This window comes from Nannospalax galili, unplaced genomic scaffold (assembly GCF_000622305.1).
Source record: "Nannospalax galili isolate Female #2095 unplaced genomic scaffold, S.galili_v1.0 scaffold788, whole genome shotgun sequence".
Taxonomy (NCBI): domain Eukaryota; kingdom Metazoa; phylum Chordata; class Mammalia; order Rodentia; family Spalacidae; genus Nannospalax; species Nannospalax galili.
Window position 1 is genome coordinate 1,785,434 of NW_008359996.1, and position 16,867 is coordinate 1,802,300.

General features: G+C 49.5%; 1 protein-coding gene across 3 annotated transcripts in view; it reads right to left on the minus strand.

The window, feature by feature from the left end:
- Positions 1 to 16,737, minus strand: part of Sez6l2 (seizure related 6 homolog like 2) — a 22,129-nt gene extending 5,392 nt beyond the window's left edge. The window contains exons 1-12 of one of the 3 annotated variants that reach the window (XM_008823876.3): positions 16,163 to 16,737; positions 15,186 to 15,317; positions 14,233 to 14,532; positions 13,793 to 13,932; positions 13,390 to 13,591; positions 8,273 to 8,458; positions 7,452 to 7,620; positions 6,098 to 6,261; positions 4,000 to 4,200; positions 3,427 to 3,565; positions 2,457 to 2,653; positions 2,151 to 2,345 (exon numbers count right to left, since the gene is read on the minus strand). In XM_008823876.3, the coding sequence (XP_008822098.1) occupies positions 2,151 to 2,345; positions 2,457 to 2,653; positions 3,427 to 3,565; positions 4,000 to 4,200; positions 6,098 to 6,261; positions 7,452 to 7,620; positions 8,273 to 8,458; positions 13,390 to 13,591; positions 13,793 to 13,932; positions 14,233 to 14,532; positions 15,186 to 15,317; positions 16,163 to 16,241 (2,104 nt within the window). In that variant the 5' untranslated portion in view covers positions 16,242 to 16,737. The remainder of the gene's footprint in view (positions 1 to 2,150; positions 2,346 to 2,456; positions 2,654 to 3,426; positions 3,566 to 3,999; positions 4,201 to 6,097; positions 6,262 to 7,451; positions 7,621 to 8,272; positions 8,459 to 13,389; positions 13,592 to 13,792; positions 13,933 to 14,232; positions 14,533 to 15,185; positions 15,318 to 16,162) is intronic. The other 2 variants (XM_008823875.3, XM_008823877.3) reach the window with 2 other exon arrangements.
- Between the last annotated feature and the right edge of the window lie 130 nt (positions 16,738 to 16,867).

The following is a 16,867-nucleotide window of genomic DNA, read 5'->3' on the forward strand; positions in this document are numbered from 1 at the left end:
TTAATTCAACAGAGAACCTAGAAATTTTGTAGCCACTTTTGAAGGAGCTGTGTCTTTGCTCTGGAAACTGTTATTGGGCATGTCAAAGCTGTAATGATATGCTTCTTCTAAAAAAATAAAAATAATATTTAAAAAACATAGGAAACAAAATTATCACATGAAAGCAGTTTTTGTTTCTAATTCCACCAGCTTGCCCTATATTCATGCAAGTCTCTGCTTTGAAAAACAGCATGGTATACCATGGTTAAGCCAAAGAAGAGTAGCCTGAATTAATAATTTCCCAACTCCATAGCCATCAAAAAAATAATTTTCCCCTTAACTAAAGGTTTTCTGTTTGTTATTAAACTGGCTGCAACATTTACTTGTCAACATAAAAATTATATATATATATAAAATCTTGATTATCCTGAGAGCTCAATGTCACCATCATTGCTCTATGGCATAGGGCTTAGCACGCAGCTGAGGAGTGACAGAGCTGGAACCTTCAAGGGTCACAGTCAGGGAGTACTAGATAGATATGGAGACTTGGGTCTTAGTTCAGCAGCAGGCTCAGAGTGTATTCTGGGGAGTTTCTGAGCCCAGCCTTAGCTAGGCAAGCTGACTACTTGGCCTACTTGGGTCCAATATTCTGTGAATCCTTCCAGGGATGAGGTACTATACCAGCTACACAGTTTCCCCTGTGTCCAGCCCCAATCTGGCTTTCTGAAACACGCTATTCCCAGGAGCTATTTGCAAGAACCACAGCCTATCCTTGTGTCAAACTTCCCAAAATTTAGAGTGACAAAATGTTATCTCTTTCTGCTCTTTTTTTTTTTTGACACAGGGCCTCACTATGTAACCCTGGCTGGTCTGGAATCTCCTATGTAGATCAGGCTGGCCTCTAACTCACAAGATCTGCCTCCCTGTGCCTCCCGAGTACTGGGATTAAAGGCATTAGTTTTTAAATTTTTTGAGACCGTCTTGGTCAGTAGGCCTGGCTGAGCTTGAACTGCCTCCCAAATGCGGAAATACCCAGGTGCACCACCACATCTTGCTCTGCTTTTTTGTTGTTTGTCTTGTTTGTTTAACGTGCTAGGTAAGTACGTTACTAGTGATCACATATTTACTAGCCTTTGGGTTTTGATTTTGTTTTTGAGACAGGATCCCCCTGTAGCCCCAGCTGACCTGGCTATGTAGAACAAGGCTGGCATCGAACTCACAAAGATCCACCTGCTTCTGCCAAGTGCTGGGATTAATGGTATATGCTACCACACCCAGTGCCTTTGGGTTTTTGAGACAGGGTCTCACTGTGCAGCTAAGGTTGGCCTCAGTTTCCCAAGTGCTGGGATTACAGATGTGGACCACTGTACCCAGCCTTGCTGCTTTTCTAAAAGTAGCCTGTAAATGCCACCCCTGAAATATGTGCAATCCATGGGAAAATGAAGCTGTGCACTTCCCACAAGCATGCTCAGAGCTGTGACTTACTCACTGTTTACATCCACCAGGCATTGTGTGAAATGCTGCCTTTGCTCTGTACAATCCCCTACCACTTCATCCATGAGGAAGACAAAGCTAGGGTTTTAAGTACCCTGCCCTAAGTCACCCCTGATTACCACAGTATAATCCACCTAATTGCTTAGGCATCTGCCTGCCTTCCAGTTTTGAGCTCCTGTCAGGATAGGGAAGAGCCAGAAACCCAACCTATAATTCTAACCTAGCAGGGGGGCTTCTGTGACTGCATTAAAATAAATCAAGTCCATTGACAAGCCTTGATCCGATCAAAGTGACTTTGCCCAGGGCCAATGTTTTGGGGACTGAGAGTTTGAGAGGTCTTAGAAAACAAGAGTTGATGGGGTGAGCCCAGGTGCAAGCTGGCAAAAGCTGGGAGGGAAGGGACTGGAAGGGGCTGGAATCAGGAGTTGGAAGGGGCGTGGCCGTGAGGAAAACCTTGATAGGGCCAGGATGGTGGAAAGAAGGAAGCAACCCTGAGCTACGAGACCCAGAGAGGGCAGTTTCACGGCACTGAACGCAGTGGGACCCAAAGAACGGAGGGATGGGCATGAAGCCCAGGCAGGACCCAGAGCGAAGAGATGTGGAATCAGGGCAGGGGCCAGGACCCCAAAGGACGGAGGCAGAGCCCAAGCAGAGGCTTACGGCGGGGCCCAGCTTACTCTTTTGGCAGGCGGGTGGAGCTGCGCTCCAGGACAGGTCCCACTGGCAGGTGAGGATGTCGGAGCCCAGCAGTTCGTAGCCAGGTTCGCACTGGTAAGTGAGCACCGTGCCCCGGATCAGATCCCCGTGGGACGCCGTCCTCCAGCCCCACTCCGGGGGTGGCAGCTCCGGGCACGTGTCGTTCCTGGGGACCTCTGCAAGGGAGACAGGCGTTTGGAAGCTGCCCCTTGACTCAAGGTGCCCTTCCAGCTCCACGGGCCCCCGGGTTCCGCCTCCCCGCGCGACCTCTGACCATCCTTTCGTACCTTTGAAATGTAATACGAAGCCCTGGCCTAGGCCTGGATTTGGAGGGCCAGGCGGTGCCTGAAACTGCAGAGTGAGGTCGGGTCCAGAGGAGAGGAGACGACGACGCGGCTGAGGTCCCCGCAGCTGGGCCAAGACTCGAGTGCTGGCACCGTCCCCATCGAACAGCGTCAGCATGTCCCCTTCGCGCACATTCAAGCTGCGTGGGGGGGGGGGTGTGGGACCGGATAATAAGATGAGACCACGCCCAGCCCCTCCCACCCGGTTCGCCCAACCCCCAACTCTGCTCATCTGTGACCCACCTCCAGCCCTGCCCCAATTCCTCGGTCTAGGGTTTCTCCTCAAGGCTGTTTCCTCCGGGTTCCGCCTGTTCGAAGGCTCCTCCCACCTCCAGTTTCCTTATTTAGCTCTACCCGCTCTTCCATAGCTTTGGGAAGCCTAGCCCAGGTTTGATCAAACACAGATCATAGTCTTCTCCACTCTGTACAGACGCTGGGGTGGGCCTGAGTACCTGCTTTTGAGTCATGTCCAATTTTGCTTCTCTACACAGACACGACAAACTCATACCAAATTAGCTCACTGATTTGCACCCACACCCAGCGTGCTGCTAGTGAGGATACAACAGTTGGGGCCTGGGTCCCTGGAAATTGCTCCAGTAATGTCAGAAACCTCCAGAGAGGAAGTATAACTCAGCAGTAGAGCATTTGACTGCAGAAGCCTCCAGAGGGAGACACTACACCAGGGCCCCTTGACTACAATAGCCCTTGAAGAACCAAGGTTACCATGCTACGTGATTGGAACCCAGGTCTCCCACCTCTGTCCTGTACCCGTTTGATGTCCTCCATCAGAACATCACCTACCCACTGAAATCTGTGTGAACTTAGACGAGCCAGCCAGGCTCAGATGTAGGCCAGTGTCATCACATCTGCTGGAGCCCAGACCCATCACACCCTCTACACGACCCAAACATACATCTCAACTTGGAGCAGGATGCGCTTCTCTTCCTGGACATGCAGGCCCCACACACAGTCCTGGCCGGGGCTATAGCTCTGGGGCCAGTCAGGAGACAGGACCACACCAGCTGGCTCAGACAGCTCTCCTCCACACATGGCTAGGGAAGAGTGTCATAATCAGGACCCATGTGGACAGATGGTCTTCATTCAAAACAGTGCCTAGGTGGTGTGCACCAGGCCATATTACACACTTCTTAGTGTTGAAGATTTCTGGCCATAGATGGATTTGGTTAGGCTGATACCACAGTCCTGCCCTTAATTAACCCTGCCCACTCTGTAGCTAACCCAGTCCACAATTCAGCCCAACTCTAGTTGTAGCTCTTGAAGCCTTTTGGGTTTGTGCCTGAATTGGTAACAAGCCCACCAATTATTCAGCTAAGGAAACAGCCTCCAAAGGGACAGAGATTTCCTGAGACTTTGGGTTTATTAGGCTTCAATGTTTAAGGTCTCCTTCATTAAGTTGCCCTCCCCATGACTCCCCACTTCAGGGCCTGTCTGCGGGCAGAAGGACTCTGGGATGTGGATGGCTCACCCTTGCAGGCTGGCTCTGTGTCATTCCAATGGGGTTCTGTGGGATCCACACATTCAATAGCATTGGGGGGACCTGGTGGCTCCAGAGCATATCCCGGGAGGCATGAGAAGGTGGCCAGTGCCCCTGGGCGGTACTCAGGGTCTGTAGTAGTCACATTGCCATGTGCCAGAAAAGGAGCGAAGCATCGATCTTCCTCAAAGGCTAAAGAGGAGTTGTTCACAAAAGTTAAGCAATAGGACTCTGGGTCTCAAGTTGGGCATTTGGGCTGAATTCGGGTGTTGTTTGGCTACTTGTGGCCTTTTTGATTTGTTTCGGTGTTTTGAAGTGGGAGATTGGTCTCACTAATGTAGCCCAAGCTGGCCCTGAATTTGAGAACCACTAGTCAAATACTAACCACCATTCTACAGCAAGAGAATCTGCAGACAAAAAGCCACCCAGCATGCAACAGCAGAACCAGGTCTCCAACCCAGAAGGTTTAGTTGTTTGCCACAGACAATTGGCTCTGGAAACTGCAAGGGTGGGAGGTTGGGGAGGGGTGCCTCTGGAGAACTGGCTTGCGTAGGTGTGTTCTATCCTCAAAAATAACAGTTGGATTCTGATCATCTACACTGTTGCTAGAATCTAAAACTGCAGCGAGTGTGGAAGCTGCTCAGTTTTTACTGAGGACTAAGTCAGAAAAATGAACATTTCTAGAACGTTTCAGCTTTTGTCTACCTGATTGCATCTTAGCCACAAAACTATCTGTGACTCAGGGGAGGAAACTGAAGCTCACAGTGCAGCAGTGGCCCACAGCTAGAGAGGCAGATAACATTCTCACCAAAGACCAGAGAGCTCCCAGAGCCCATCACAGCCTGCATTTCTGCAGACCCACTGTTGTGTTTCATGTTACTAATCTGACAACGGTATCATGTACAAATCCTATCCAGCTACCAGGGCCCACTGCTAGTTCCACTTTATGGTTCATCCAGGAACAAGACCTTATTTCCAAGTACTTCCCTTTCAGTGCCTCTCTTTTTCTCTTTTTAAAAAATATACTTACTTTGTTATTCATTTATTTATTTATTTGTGTGTGTGTGTGTGTGTGTGTGTGTGTGTGTGTGTTTAGTGTATTCCTTTTTCAAATTAGGAGCTTTGGAGTCATTTATGCATTTGCACTCTAAATATGCTCTTTAAATATTATTTTATTTTTAATTATGTGTATATATGTGTGTCTATGTGGGGGTTTGCACATACGTGTGCAGGTGCCTGCAGAGGTCAGAAGAGGGCCTCAGATCCCCTGGAGCTGGGATCACAGGTAGTTAGTTGCAAGCTACCAGATATGGGTGCTTGTAATTTTTAACTCAGGTCCTCTAGAAGAGCAGTATGTGCTCTTAACCACTGAACCACCTCCCCAACCCTCCAGCGTCTCTCTTGCTGCTGTTTATATAAATCCTTTGCTCCAGCTACAATCCTGTTTTCCAAACACACCACTGTTCCTTTCACTAGAGCTACACTTGAAGCCTTTCTCTTTTAAGTCACCCAGATATCCTCTATCCTAGAAGGCCAAGCTTAAATGCCTCTTCTGTGATCACTGTTCTTTGACCTCCCCAACATCCATTCTTCCTTGTCATAACACCACCACTATTTTCATTTGGGGGAATAAGCCTTCCCTACATCCAGTCCATGAAGTTTAGTTGGGGCAAATCAGGGAGAGCCACGTGATATGGACTTGCCAATCATAATACTGTGTTGTCAAGTCCACGAGAACGTTTTCTGGCATTGTTACCAAAGCTCTAATAAATTTTCCTTTTTTCTGATGGTGTCAAGTCAGTTGGTGGTCTGTAAGTTCACCACACGGGAAAATCCTGCATGTGAATGACGCTCCTGCACAGCAAAGAACTGAAAGAGGGAGATTACTTGGCCGTGTACCCACATCCAGCCCTGCCTGAAGCTTAATCAGAAAAAGCTATGTTGGACTGAGAAGGCATCCCTGTGAAGGGATTCCTGTCAGGTGTCAGAGCTCAATCATGGAGATGAGTGGGGAGGGAGTTTGTGCTGTAACTATGCCTGGTGCAAGAAAGGGGTGATGTAGGGTGGGCATGGTGAGGGAGACTGTTACCTTCAAATCGGAGGCTGAGCAGCAGGGGATTGGCAGGTGTCTCTGAAAGCAGTTCCACGTAGAGGGATTGAGCATCACTGATGAGACCACGCTCAGGGACATCATCCATGTCAGAGTCATAGATCACAGGGGACAGGGGACTACCCCCTGAGCGTACCATCAACCTGGGATGCACAGAAGGGTGGCAGGAGCATTTCCCCTTGGAAGCTGCCTTGCCCGGTCCCCAAGCTTATCTTTATAGCTGCTATTATCAAACATTAGCCATATACCATGCACTTTTCTAAGCCACAACACATTTTATCTTGTTTGATCTTTACAAGGACTCTTGAGTCAGACACTATTATTGCCCCTTATTATAGATGAGGCTAAAAGGCAGAGAAAGACTGAGTGAGTACTCAGCCCAAGATCACACTATAGAGCTGGGATATCACATTTTTAGACAAAGAGCGATATAGAAAATGCTGACAGCACACATTTACAGTGCTTGTCCCATCCTAAGCACCACTTAATTACTTTACACATCTTTTTGTTTTTGTTTTGTCTTGTTTTGTTTTGAGACAGAGTCTCCCTGCAGCACCAGCTGGCCTGGAACTCACTATATAGACCAGGCTGGCCTCAATCTCACAGAGATCCACCTGCCTCTGCCTCCTGAGTGGTGGGATTAAAGGTGTGCACCACCACACCCAGCTACGTATCTTTTTTTTTTTTTTTTTTTTTTGGTCTTTTTGAGACAGGGTTTCCCTGTAGCCCTAACTGGCCTGGATTCACTATGGAGACCAGGCTGGCCTCAAACTCACAGAGATCTGCCTGCCTCTGCCTCCTGAGTGCTGGGATCAAAGGCGTGCACCACCACGCCCAGCTTCAGCTACGTATCTTTAAAATTTTTTTATTATTTTTATTTTATGTGTATGAATGTAATGCCTGCATGTGTGTAAGTGCACCCATGTTGTGCAATGCCCACAGAGGTCAGAAGAGGGCATTGGATCCCCTGGAACTGGAATTACAGATTGTTGTTAGCCACCATGTCCATGCTGGGAATCAAACCATCAAACCAGGGCCTCTGCAAGAGCAACCAATGCTCTTAACCACTGAGTCATCTCTCCAGTCCCTACTTTACATATCTTAATGCATTTATTATGTAAGCATTTGGAAGAATACTATGATGTCCATTCTACTGACAAGAGAACTGAGGTACCATATGATTCAGTGACTCATCTAAGGTTGCACTGCTACATTCTCTAAAACAGAGTTAAGCCAAAACTCTGCTTGACAGAGGATCCATCCCAGAACCATGTGATTCCCTACTGAAGCCCCCCCCCACCCCTTTCCCAAGGTGAGGACCTCTGACTCTCACCGATCATTGTCCTCATCCAGTGAGACTCTCTCAAAGTGCAGGTGTAGCCGGCGTCCCTCAGCTGCTTCAATGACCCAGCGGCAGGTGAGATTAGGCCCTGCGGCTCCCCCGGGCTCAGGAGACACGATTCGACCCAGTGTGGCATTGTGGATGATGCCACCACAGGATGCTGTAGGCAGAGGAGGGGGCAGGAAGGCCAGCCTCAAATGACCTGTCCTTCCCCTGGGAACCTCAGCTCTTCTCAGGCCCATCTCCAGAGCTGGCCAGGGATGGCTCCTGCCCCATGGCCTTAGTTGAGGGATAAGACCTTCTCCAGGCTGCCATTCAGGAGGGCAAACAGCCCTGAACAAGAACCCTTCACAATGGAGAACCTGCCAAAGTGGAGACTGCCCAGAGGTGGACACACTGAGAGAGGGAACCCCAAAATGAAAACTCAGAGGAGAAGCCTTATGGTAGTAATTTCTAGAATGCATACACTATCAGTTGGGGCAGAGGGGCAGGATGAAGACTGTAGGATCAAGATCCATCAGCCAGGGACCCTAAAAAATGGCTCCCTTGGAGATGAGGACTCCAAAAAGAAAGAACCTCCAGAGTGGTGACAAGATGGCAAGCTCCAGAAGGAGGTCAGCCAAGGATCGAGGCTCCCCAAGGATGGAGATTCCTGGAGGATGGAAACCCTCATAGTAGAGAGCTCCAGGGGAGATCCCAGGACAGAGACTCTGCAGCTAGGAACTCCCTCAGGATAGCTTCTCCCTCAAAGATGGAGACTCCTAGCTCAGTACCCCTCCCCCAGAACAGAAGCCCTTCAGCAAGAGACTCACCTGTGCAGCTGGGGGGTTCACCAGTCCAGGCTGGCCGCGTGCCATTGAGGCAGATAAGTGTCTCCTCACCCTGCAGCTGGTATCCTGAGTCACAGTGGAAGGTGGCAGTGCCCCCAGGATGTAGATCTGTCACACTCACATCCCCATGGGCTGGCCGGGGTGGGAAGCCACAGCTCAGGAGGTAAGCTGGACAGACGAGGCAGGGGGAAGGAAGGAGGGCTTGTCCCACACCAACCTCTCACACCCATTCCTCACCCCCAACCCCACATCAGTCCCGTCCTTCCAGGGAACAAACAGGCTGATGCTGCCAACCAAAATGAAGACAAGAACTCCTTATACATGGTTTCAAGAAGAGGCAATCTCAGCACCCTTATCTATTGTAGCCTTTGTAATTTACCCATAGGTCTCTATAGATAAAGCAGCTATTTTGGACCCTGGTACTCAATGGCTGCGTGACTTCAAGCAAAGTAACTGACTACCCTGAATTCCATCAGCTGTAATAAGAAATAGTATTTTCAGAGTTTGTTCAACTTTCCAAGTAAGTTTACACAGTCTTTTAGGTGAAGGCAGAGGAAGACCATGTGACCCATTTTCTAGATGTGGCTATCAAGGCTCCCACTTAGGAAGTGCCTTGTAGCATTTTCTTTCACAGATTTTCTTCCATATTCAGCTTTCAGGCAGATAGCCACATGAAACTTCTTTAGGAATTGTGTCATTAAAGCCCTTAATGTCCAGTGCCCCCTAAATTAATCCCTAGTGAAAATGAAGTGTGAAGTAAAATTCTACTTTCTTTGACAAACTGGTCTGTCTTCTTTCTATGCAACATCCCTTTTTGCACTGGTTCTGCAGCTCAGATTAGGGCTTTTACCTAGCAACAATGGTCTGTCTACCCACATCCAAATGGCTTCTACCACTAACAAGTGTTCCCTGGTGTCATTTTCCCCTTACACATTCTATATAACTACTGCTTATAGTCTTTTTGAGGCTTCTTCTGTTTTGTCTTGAGCCCAAGTTGGTCTTAATCTTTTGGTTCTCCTGCCTCAGCCTCCAGAGAGCTGTACCACCATGCCCAGCTTCCAAGGCTGTGTCTACTAAGAGGGGCAAGCTCTAGTTAGCAGAGAGCATGGCAAACACCAGCTCTGTTTAAGCTTTTGCCTTTCCAGACTCTCTAGCCTTCAGTGATTCTGTCAGAGACCCCTTCCCTTTCAAATTTCAAAATTCATTAAAGATTTCTTTGGCTAGGCTGTGGGGACAGAGGGGGGAAAAATAACAGTAACAACAACAAAAACTACTGTACCTTGCCTTTCTAGCATCCCCAGACATACTGAGATAAGTAGATATAAAAACAACTGTAAAGCTAGGTGTGGCATGTGCCTTTCCCACCACTTGAGAGGCAGAGGCAGGTGGATATCTGTGAGTTCAAGACCAGCCTGGTCTCCGTAGGGAGTTCCAGGACAGCCTGGGCTACACAGTGAGCCCTATCTCAAAAAAAAAAAAAAAAACCAACAAATCCCAACCAACCCACCCCCCAAAAGAACCATAGGACATGGCAGTTTCAGTAAATATTAGCCTCTGTGCTGGCCCTTTATGGTCAACAGAATCAAGTCTAAATACATTAGCTTGATATTCTAGTCCCTTCCATAACTGGGTCTAGCCAAGCCTTAGGGTTGTATTCAGCACCTGAGACAGCCTACACAGCAGTCTGTGATTCCTTAATGTCCCACATCCATTTTTCCCACACTGTTGGTTGGATTAAATCCAGGGCTTTGTACATGCTAGGCAAATTATCACTGAACTAATCCCTGTGTCTTGTTTTGTTTTAAGACAGGGTCTCACTACATAGCCCTGGTTAGCCTGGATCTCGCTATATAGACCAGGTTGGCCTCAAACTCACAGAGATCCACCTGCCTCTGCCTCCTGAGTGCTGGGACTGAAAGGTGTATACTACCATACCCAGCTACCCCTGGCTTTTTTGATTCAAGGTCTCATTATGTAGCCCAGACTGGCTTTGAATTCTTAATCTTCCTGCTTTAGCCTCTAGAGAGCTGGACTTACAGGCTTGCACTACCATGCCCAGTCCACCTCCATGTTTTTGCTCATGTCATGCTTCTTTTTTTTTTTTTTTTTGAGACAAGGTCTTCCTGTAGCCGCAGCTGGGCTGGATTCTCTAATGGAGACCAGGCTGGCCTCGAACTCACAGAGATCCGCCTGCCTCTGCCTCCACAGTGCTGGGATTAAAGGCGTGCGCCACCATGCCTGGCTACAAGATTCTTTCTGATCTTTCACAGAGTAACTTAAGAACCACTCCTTCTAGGAAAAGCCTTGATAACTTCATGTTCCACTGAACTCTTGCCTGTATACAATTCTACATGTTGAATTTTGCCACCATATTACCCATTGCCTATTATTACTATGAGACTGAATGACTGAGCAGGTGACTGGGGTTGTGGTAAGGGGTATCTGTCACTAAATATTAATAATTCCTATTAGTGAGGATTGACCTGAAATTTTTGAAAATTTTTAAATTTTCAAACAAATTTTGAAACTAAAGAGCAGGGATGTAGCTCAGTTGGTAGAGTGCTTGCCTAGCATGCAAAAAGCCCTGGGTTAATCCTTAGCTTCATATAAACTAGGTCTGTAATACCAGCACTGAGGAGGTAGAGGCAGGAGGAACAGAAGTTCAAGGCTAAACTTAGCTACATAGTGAATTTCAGACCAGCCTAGGTTACAGGAAACCCTGTCTGAAAACAAACATGCTAAGGACCTCCCCCAAGGTATGCAGATATGCCAATCATCCCTCCACCCTCATTTAAGGAAAGACCAGAAGGCAGAGACTTGGGGATCTGATTTCTGACTATGCAATGAAGTTTCAGGTGGCTGAGAATGCCACACAGCCTCAAATTTTCTTGCTCCTCTGAGCTGACAAGACCCCTCCCTGGGTTACTGTGAGAAGCCAGGGAAAGAAGCAACGGTTGGTGAAATGACTTTGCATATGGGCAAATTTGCTGGGCTCAGACCATTTGGAGTAGTTAAGGAAGGCACTGTAGACATGAGCCACAATTACAGCAGTTAAGTAGGACCTAAATAGTGTCTCTGTCCTAAGATATGTTAATCATATGCCTGCAGAGCTGCAAAGGGAAGGCTGAGACAGGTAGTGAAGGCCGCTTCACACAGCTCTGCTCCCCTCAGTGTCCCACATGGCCTACGAGCCCTATTTTTGATGCCCTGGGGAAATGGCTTAAAGGAGTCAGTGAGTAGCTGGGGGTTTTGGGTTTTTTGTTTTGTTTTGTTTTGTTTTTGGTCTTTTTTGAGACAAGGTCTCCCTGTAGGCCCAGCTGGCCTGGAACTCACTATATATGTAGACCAGGCTGGCCTTGAATGCACAGAGATCCGCCTGCCTCTGCCTGCTGGGGTTAAAAGCATGTGCCACCATGCCCAGTAGGGTTTTTTTTTTAATATCTGATTTTTAGCCCTTGGCTCTAAGGCATGTTCTCGCCTCCAACAACCAGGCTCCTGCCACAAAGTACTGGTCTCTCCAATAGGCATGGTGATGGGCACTCTTGCCTTGCACAATATACCCACAGGGCAAGTCTTGGGCAGAGGTCATGAGGAAAGGAGATGGCCTATGTCCTGGATAAGATGCACAAGGTGTCTGAGGTCAGCCAAGGTCGGAGTGTGTGTGTGTCTGGGGTCAGACAAGCTCACAGGGGGAGGGGTTTGCATGAAGCCAAGAAACACTGTGAAGGGATGCATAGGGACAGTGGCTCCTGTTTATGAGGACTACACAGAGGAACTTTGGAGAAGACAACAGTGTCTGTAAGGGGACACTGGCTGAGTCCCTTGGCTCATGCACGCATATGTGTGCTAGAAAATACATGTGCATTATGGGAAGTTTCCTACACACTGGATAGCATGGATGCTCACATGTGTAGCTCATCTGTGTGTAGATACATCACATATGCTTCCTTTCCTGCCTCCATATTTCAGAAAGCTCTGTCTAAATCACAGATCTGCAACTGTCACTTTCCTGCTTACAACATCCAACTGTCTCCCTCTTGCAAATGAATCTGAACTTGCCACTGAGCTCCTCCCTGCTTCCCAGTGTTGCCTTTTGTTCCTTCTCCTTCACTACTTTCTACGCCTCAACTCTGGGGCCAATGACTGGCATTGTTCAGACACTGGTTTTTTTTTTTTTTTTTTGGTCTTTTTGAGACAGGGTCTCCCTGTAGCCCCAGCTATCCTGGAACTCACTATGTAGACCAGGCTGGCCTTGAACTCACAGAGATCTGCCTGCTTCTGCCTCCCGAGTGCTGGGATTAAAGGCGTGTGCCACCATGCCCAGCCCAGACACTGTTTTAAATACTCAACAGGTATTAACTCATTTTCTCTTCCTAACAATACTATGCAGTAAGTACTCATCTCTTTTTCAGATGGAGCCATGAGGCACAGAAAGGATAAATAAATTGTCTCATATCACACAGCGAAGACAATTCTGTCTTCCATGTTGAATTACATGGCCTTCTCCAAGGGTCACATTTTCTTTCCTCTCTGACTCTTGGAATGCACTTCCCTGTCCATTAGACAGTTGCCCCCAACTTCTTCCTCCCACCCTTCCCCTAGCCAACTCATTCTAACTCAGCTTAGTCGCACCTCCTCCAAGAAGCCATTCCTATATTCCCTAGAAGAGATTTAGGCCCCTTAATATTTGCTCCCTCTGCCTGCATTTCCTCCATCATAGCCCCTTATCTCATTGACAAATCCATCTCCATTCCTGGTCTGCTTCTACCCAGATCTTGAGCTCCTTAAAGTCAAATTTATACCCAGCTTATTCATTATTTTCCCTAAGGCCAACAGAGGTGTGATGGAGACAGTCAATAAATGTTCCTGTATGAAGGAGACATTCAATGTTTTATGAGTAGCTACTTGGACTTGTCCACACCTAGCCACACATCTGTGAGCATGTGAGGTAAGTATGCTTGAGTATCTTCTGCTGGTCCTGCCTCTGCAGGAGGCCAGGCAGGAGGAAAATTCTCCCCCCAATGCTTAGAAAGGCCCTGTAGATGGCCTCTGCATCCCACGTGTCCCTTGCCCTTCTACTGGCACTTCAGACTCCTCACCCTGATAGTGGATCCTGAAGCCACCGCCCCTTGGGACTCGGGGACTCTGGAAATGAAGGAGCAGCCGGTTGGTTGGGCTCCGAAGGACTTGTCCTTCTCCCAGCATGGAGGAGTTGGCCAGCAGTCTGGGGGCCAGTCCAGGGGACCCCCCACCAGCCAGCACCAGGAGCTCCTCCTCCTGAGACAGGTTCAGTGTCTGCACCTAGAGAAGCCAGATACAGGCAGGCCAGGGCAAGTCAGCAGCGGGCAGGATGGCATGACAGCCTAAGCCTCCCACCCTCTGGTAAGCTGCCCATGTTGTAGAACTCTAGAAGAGTTTTTGAGATCATCTGAGTCAGAAACCAGGCTTTCTAGTTCCTAGACCAAACTAGGGCACACTCAATGGGCAGGGAAGGAAAGTTACCTGGATCTCAATGCCATAGCCAGGGTAGACATGGATACTGTAGGTGCAGTCCAGAAGCTCCAGGGAGCGGCTGGCAGCACTCCCCAAATCTGGAGACTCCACAAAGCCTTCACCCTCAGAGATGTTGTTATTGCACAGAACTAAAGAGAAATAAACAGCTTGGACTGAGAGAGGCCCTGTGCTCTTGCCCTCCCAGCCAAGAAGCTAGAGAAGTCATCTGTATTCTTCCCTCTGCCCCTCAACAATGCATGCTCCCTCTCTATCTGTACTGAGACCTCCTTCCCTTCCCTAAGTATAATGCATGTAAGTGCTGGCCTTTATCTTTACTAAGCAGAGGTGCCTATACCTAAAGCTTCTCCTCCCAGGCAGTTTCTCCCCCATCCATTCCCAGCATGCTCCTTTCCCACATGGGTGCTTCCATGCCCTTTCCATAACCTCACCTGGGCTGGTGACAGTAGTGGTGACAGTTGTTGTGGTGATGATGGTGGTGGTGGTCTCCTCCTCTCCTCCCTCAGGCCTGAGGGGTGGGACTGGGGAGGCTGGGCCAGGTGGGGGTGGGGCTGTAGTTCCAGGGGGTGGGGTCAGCAGTTCTGGTGCCGTGGGGCCTGCCCCCCTGACCCCCTTAGGGGTGACAGCTGTCGTCAGAGGCCCTGTCCCTGGCTCAGTGGCCCATGGCAGGGAGGGTGCCGCAAGAGTCTGTCCAGCTGGAGGGGTGGCTAGTGTGGGGTCTGGGTCAGATCCTGGCATAGTGCAAGGGAAGTCAGGGCACAGGAGCAGCAAATTAGCCCATGGGGGTAGGGAACAGGGTAGAAGGAAAGCTGAACCCCAAAGCCTCCCCATAAGGTAAGGCTCCCACTTTCCCTTATCCACCCATGCTCCCCACCTCCTCTCAAGCTTTTGTAGCTGAAGCTCTCTTTTCCCCCACAGTCTTGATAGCCCCTTTGTGACTCTCCCTGCCCCCTCCCCACTCAGATCTGGCTTTCTCTCCTGCCTAGCTAGAGAAATCTCTCAGCTGTCTTGCTCTCTCTGGAGCTCTTTCTCTGTTCAGTATTATTGCTCTCTGATTTTATGATCCTAGACCAACTGGAATCTGCTAGTTGTATTTCACACTTTTTCTCTCACAGTTTCTGATTCTAGTTCTCTGAGTTCCCATCTTTCTTTCTGGGCATAACCTTTTTTTTTAAAAAAACCTATCTTTTACTCTCTCCATCCCTAGTTCTCTGGTTCTGTCTATGTCCAGATTTGATTCTTTTTCCACCTGCTTCTCTCTGAATTTCACTGGCTTTCTAGAAGAGCCTTGCCCCCTCTGTATCCTCTCTCCTCCTGCCTCACTCTTCCCATTTCCAAGAGATATGTCTCTCTCTGTACTTGTATGCCACTCTGGGGGCCTCACCCGGCAAGTAGCCCATCTCTGGGCCCTTCCGCAGCAGGGTCCCATGGAGCAGCTCAGCCAGGTCCTCAGAGGCCACTGTGGGAGACTCACTTCCAGGCTCTGGCTGTGTCTCACCCTCCTTCAGGGGCAGACCTAGGAGGTGAAGTCGTGTGAGCCTCTCCATTCCCTACATCTCTTCCTTCTCCTGAGACATCTTTACCAGAGCAGTTCTTTGCCGGGCTCAGAGGGTCTCAGGCTGAGCTGAGAGAAAAGATGGGAGGAAAGACTCCCAGCTGCCCTCTTCTTTGTACTCCCTGCCCCTAGCTCTCCTTCAGTGAGGGCCTTAACCCTGGACAGCAGTGAGCGCAGAGCAGGGGCTTTGGGAGTGCTTTCTTTTTCTCCTCAGTGATGCCTTACCCCAATCTTCAGACTCTGAAGAGGGTCTGGCAGCACCCCCCAGCCCGTGCTTCCGCAGTGCATGGCTTTCTCTCTGGGTTTCTGTCTCTGCAGTATAGCTGTTTCTCTCTCTCTCTCTCTCTCTCTCTCTCTCTCTCTCTCTCTCCAGTCTCTTGATGCCTTCCCTAGAGTGGAATCAGAGACTAAATATCCCTGCTTGTGTTCATCTGCCTTTGTCCATTTGTCCAAGAACATCTGTGTGAAGAGCCTGGCATCTTCCCCAGCACCTCCATCTCCCTCCCAGGTACCCTGCGTGCTTCTGCCGCCTCCGCAGACATCCACCCAACTTCCCCAGCTCTTCTTCCTGGATTTAACCCCTAAGACACAGTTAAAAGCTCCCCTTCTCCGTTTCCCCATCTCCTTGATATTGGGCTGTAAGGGACACCAAGTACCAGCCAGAAAGCCCTCGCTTGCGCCTTCCCCGTCAGCTGTGCCCCTCCCCTCCCCCACAAGCTCGGGCGATACAATATGTTCAGAAAAAGAAGGTGGAGGACCCCCTAGGGGCCTTCCCTGGGCCCACTCCCACACCCTCATGTCCTTACCCTCAATCCAGGGACAGCTCAGCAGAATTAGGAACAGCAGCTGGGGAGGCGGCGGGTGCTGGGCCCAGGGAGTACCCATGGCGACTCACCCTAATTTCTCTCCTGTGTTTCTCCAGAATAATCTAGGTGTCACTTTCCCTCCGGGTCCTTTTATCTTTCCCTTTAATTCTGCTTTCCTGCTAGGGGTCAGCAAAGGAAGACAATTTTGCTGCCCTTTGGGATGGAGGAGAGAATTGGGCTAGGGGTTGCTTGGAGTCCACCTCCTTTTGCTCCCGGATCTACGGTAAAGGGGGGCGCGGCTCCGGCTGCGGGGGGTGGGGCCGAGAAGGCCGAAGGTTATTCTCTTGTTCAGGGGCCTGGGTCCTTGGGGGTGGATGGCTAGCAAGCCCCAGGCAATGGGGAGGAGAAAAGCAGCTTCTGGGAGCCCAGGGAGGGATTGAGGACCGAGAGGGTCCTTGCTGGGTTCTACTGGGGCTTGGGGAGGGGAAAAAAGAAGCGGTTGCGGGAACCGGGGGAGCCGAAGCTCGGGCACTGGAGCTGCGGGAGGGAGAAGCTGAGAAAGGTGTCGAGCCCACGTCAGATCCTGGGGACGGGCGAAGGGAGGGGCCTAGGATTTATTCGCCGACGAGGGAGGAGGAGAAGTGCAGATGGAGGAAGGAGGGATCCCGAGCCAGGTCCGTAAACCTCACTCCGCGGCCCCCAGGA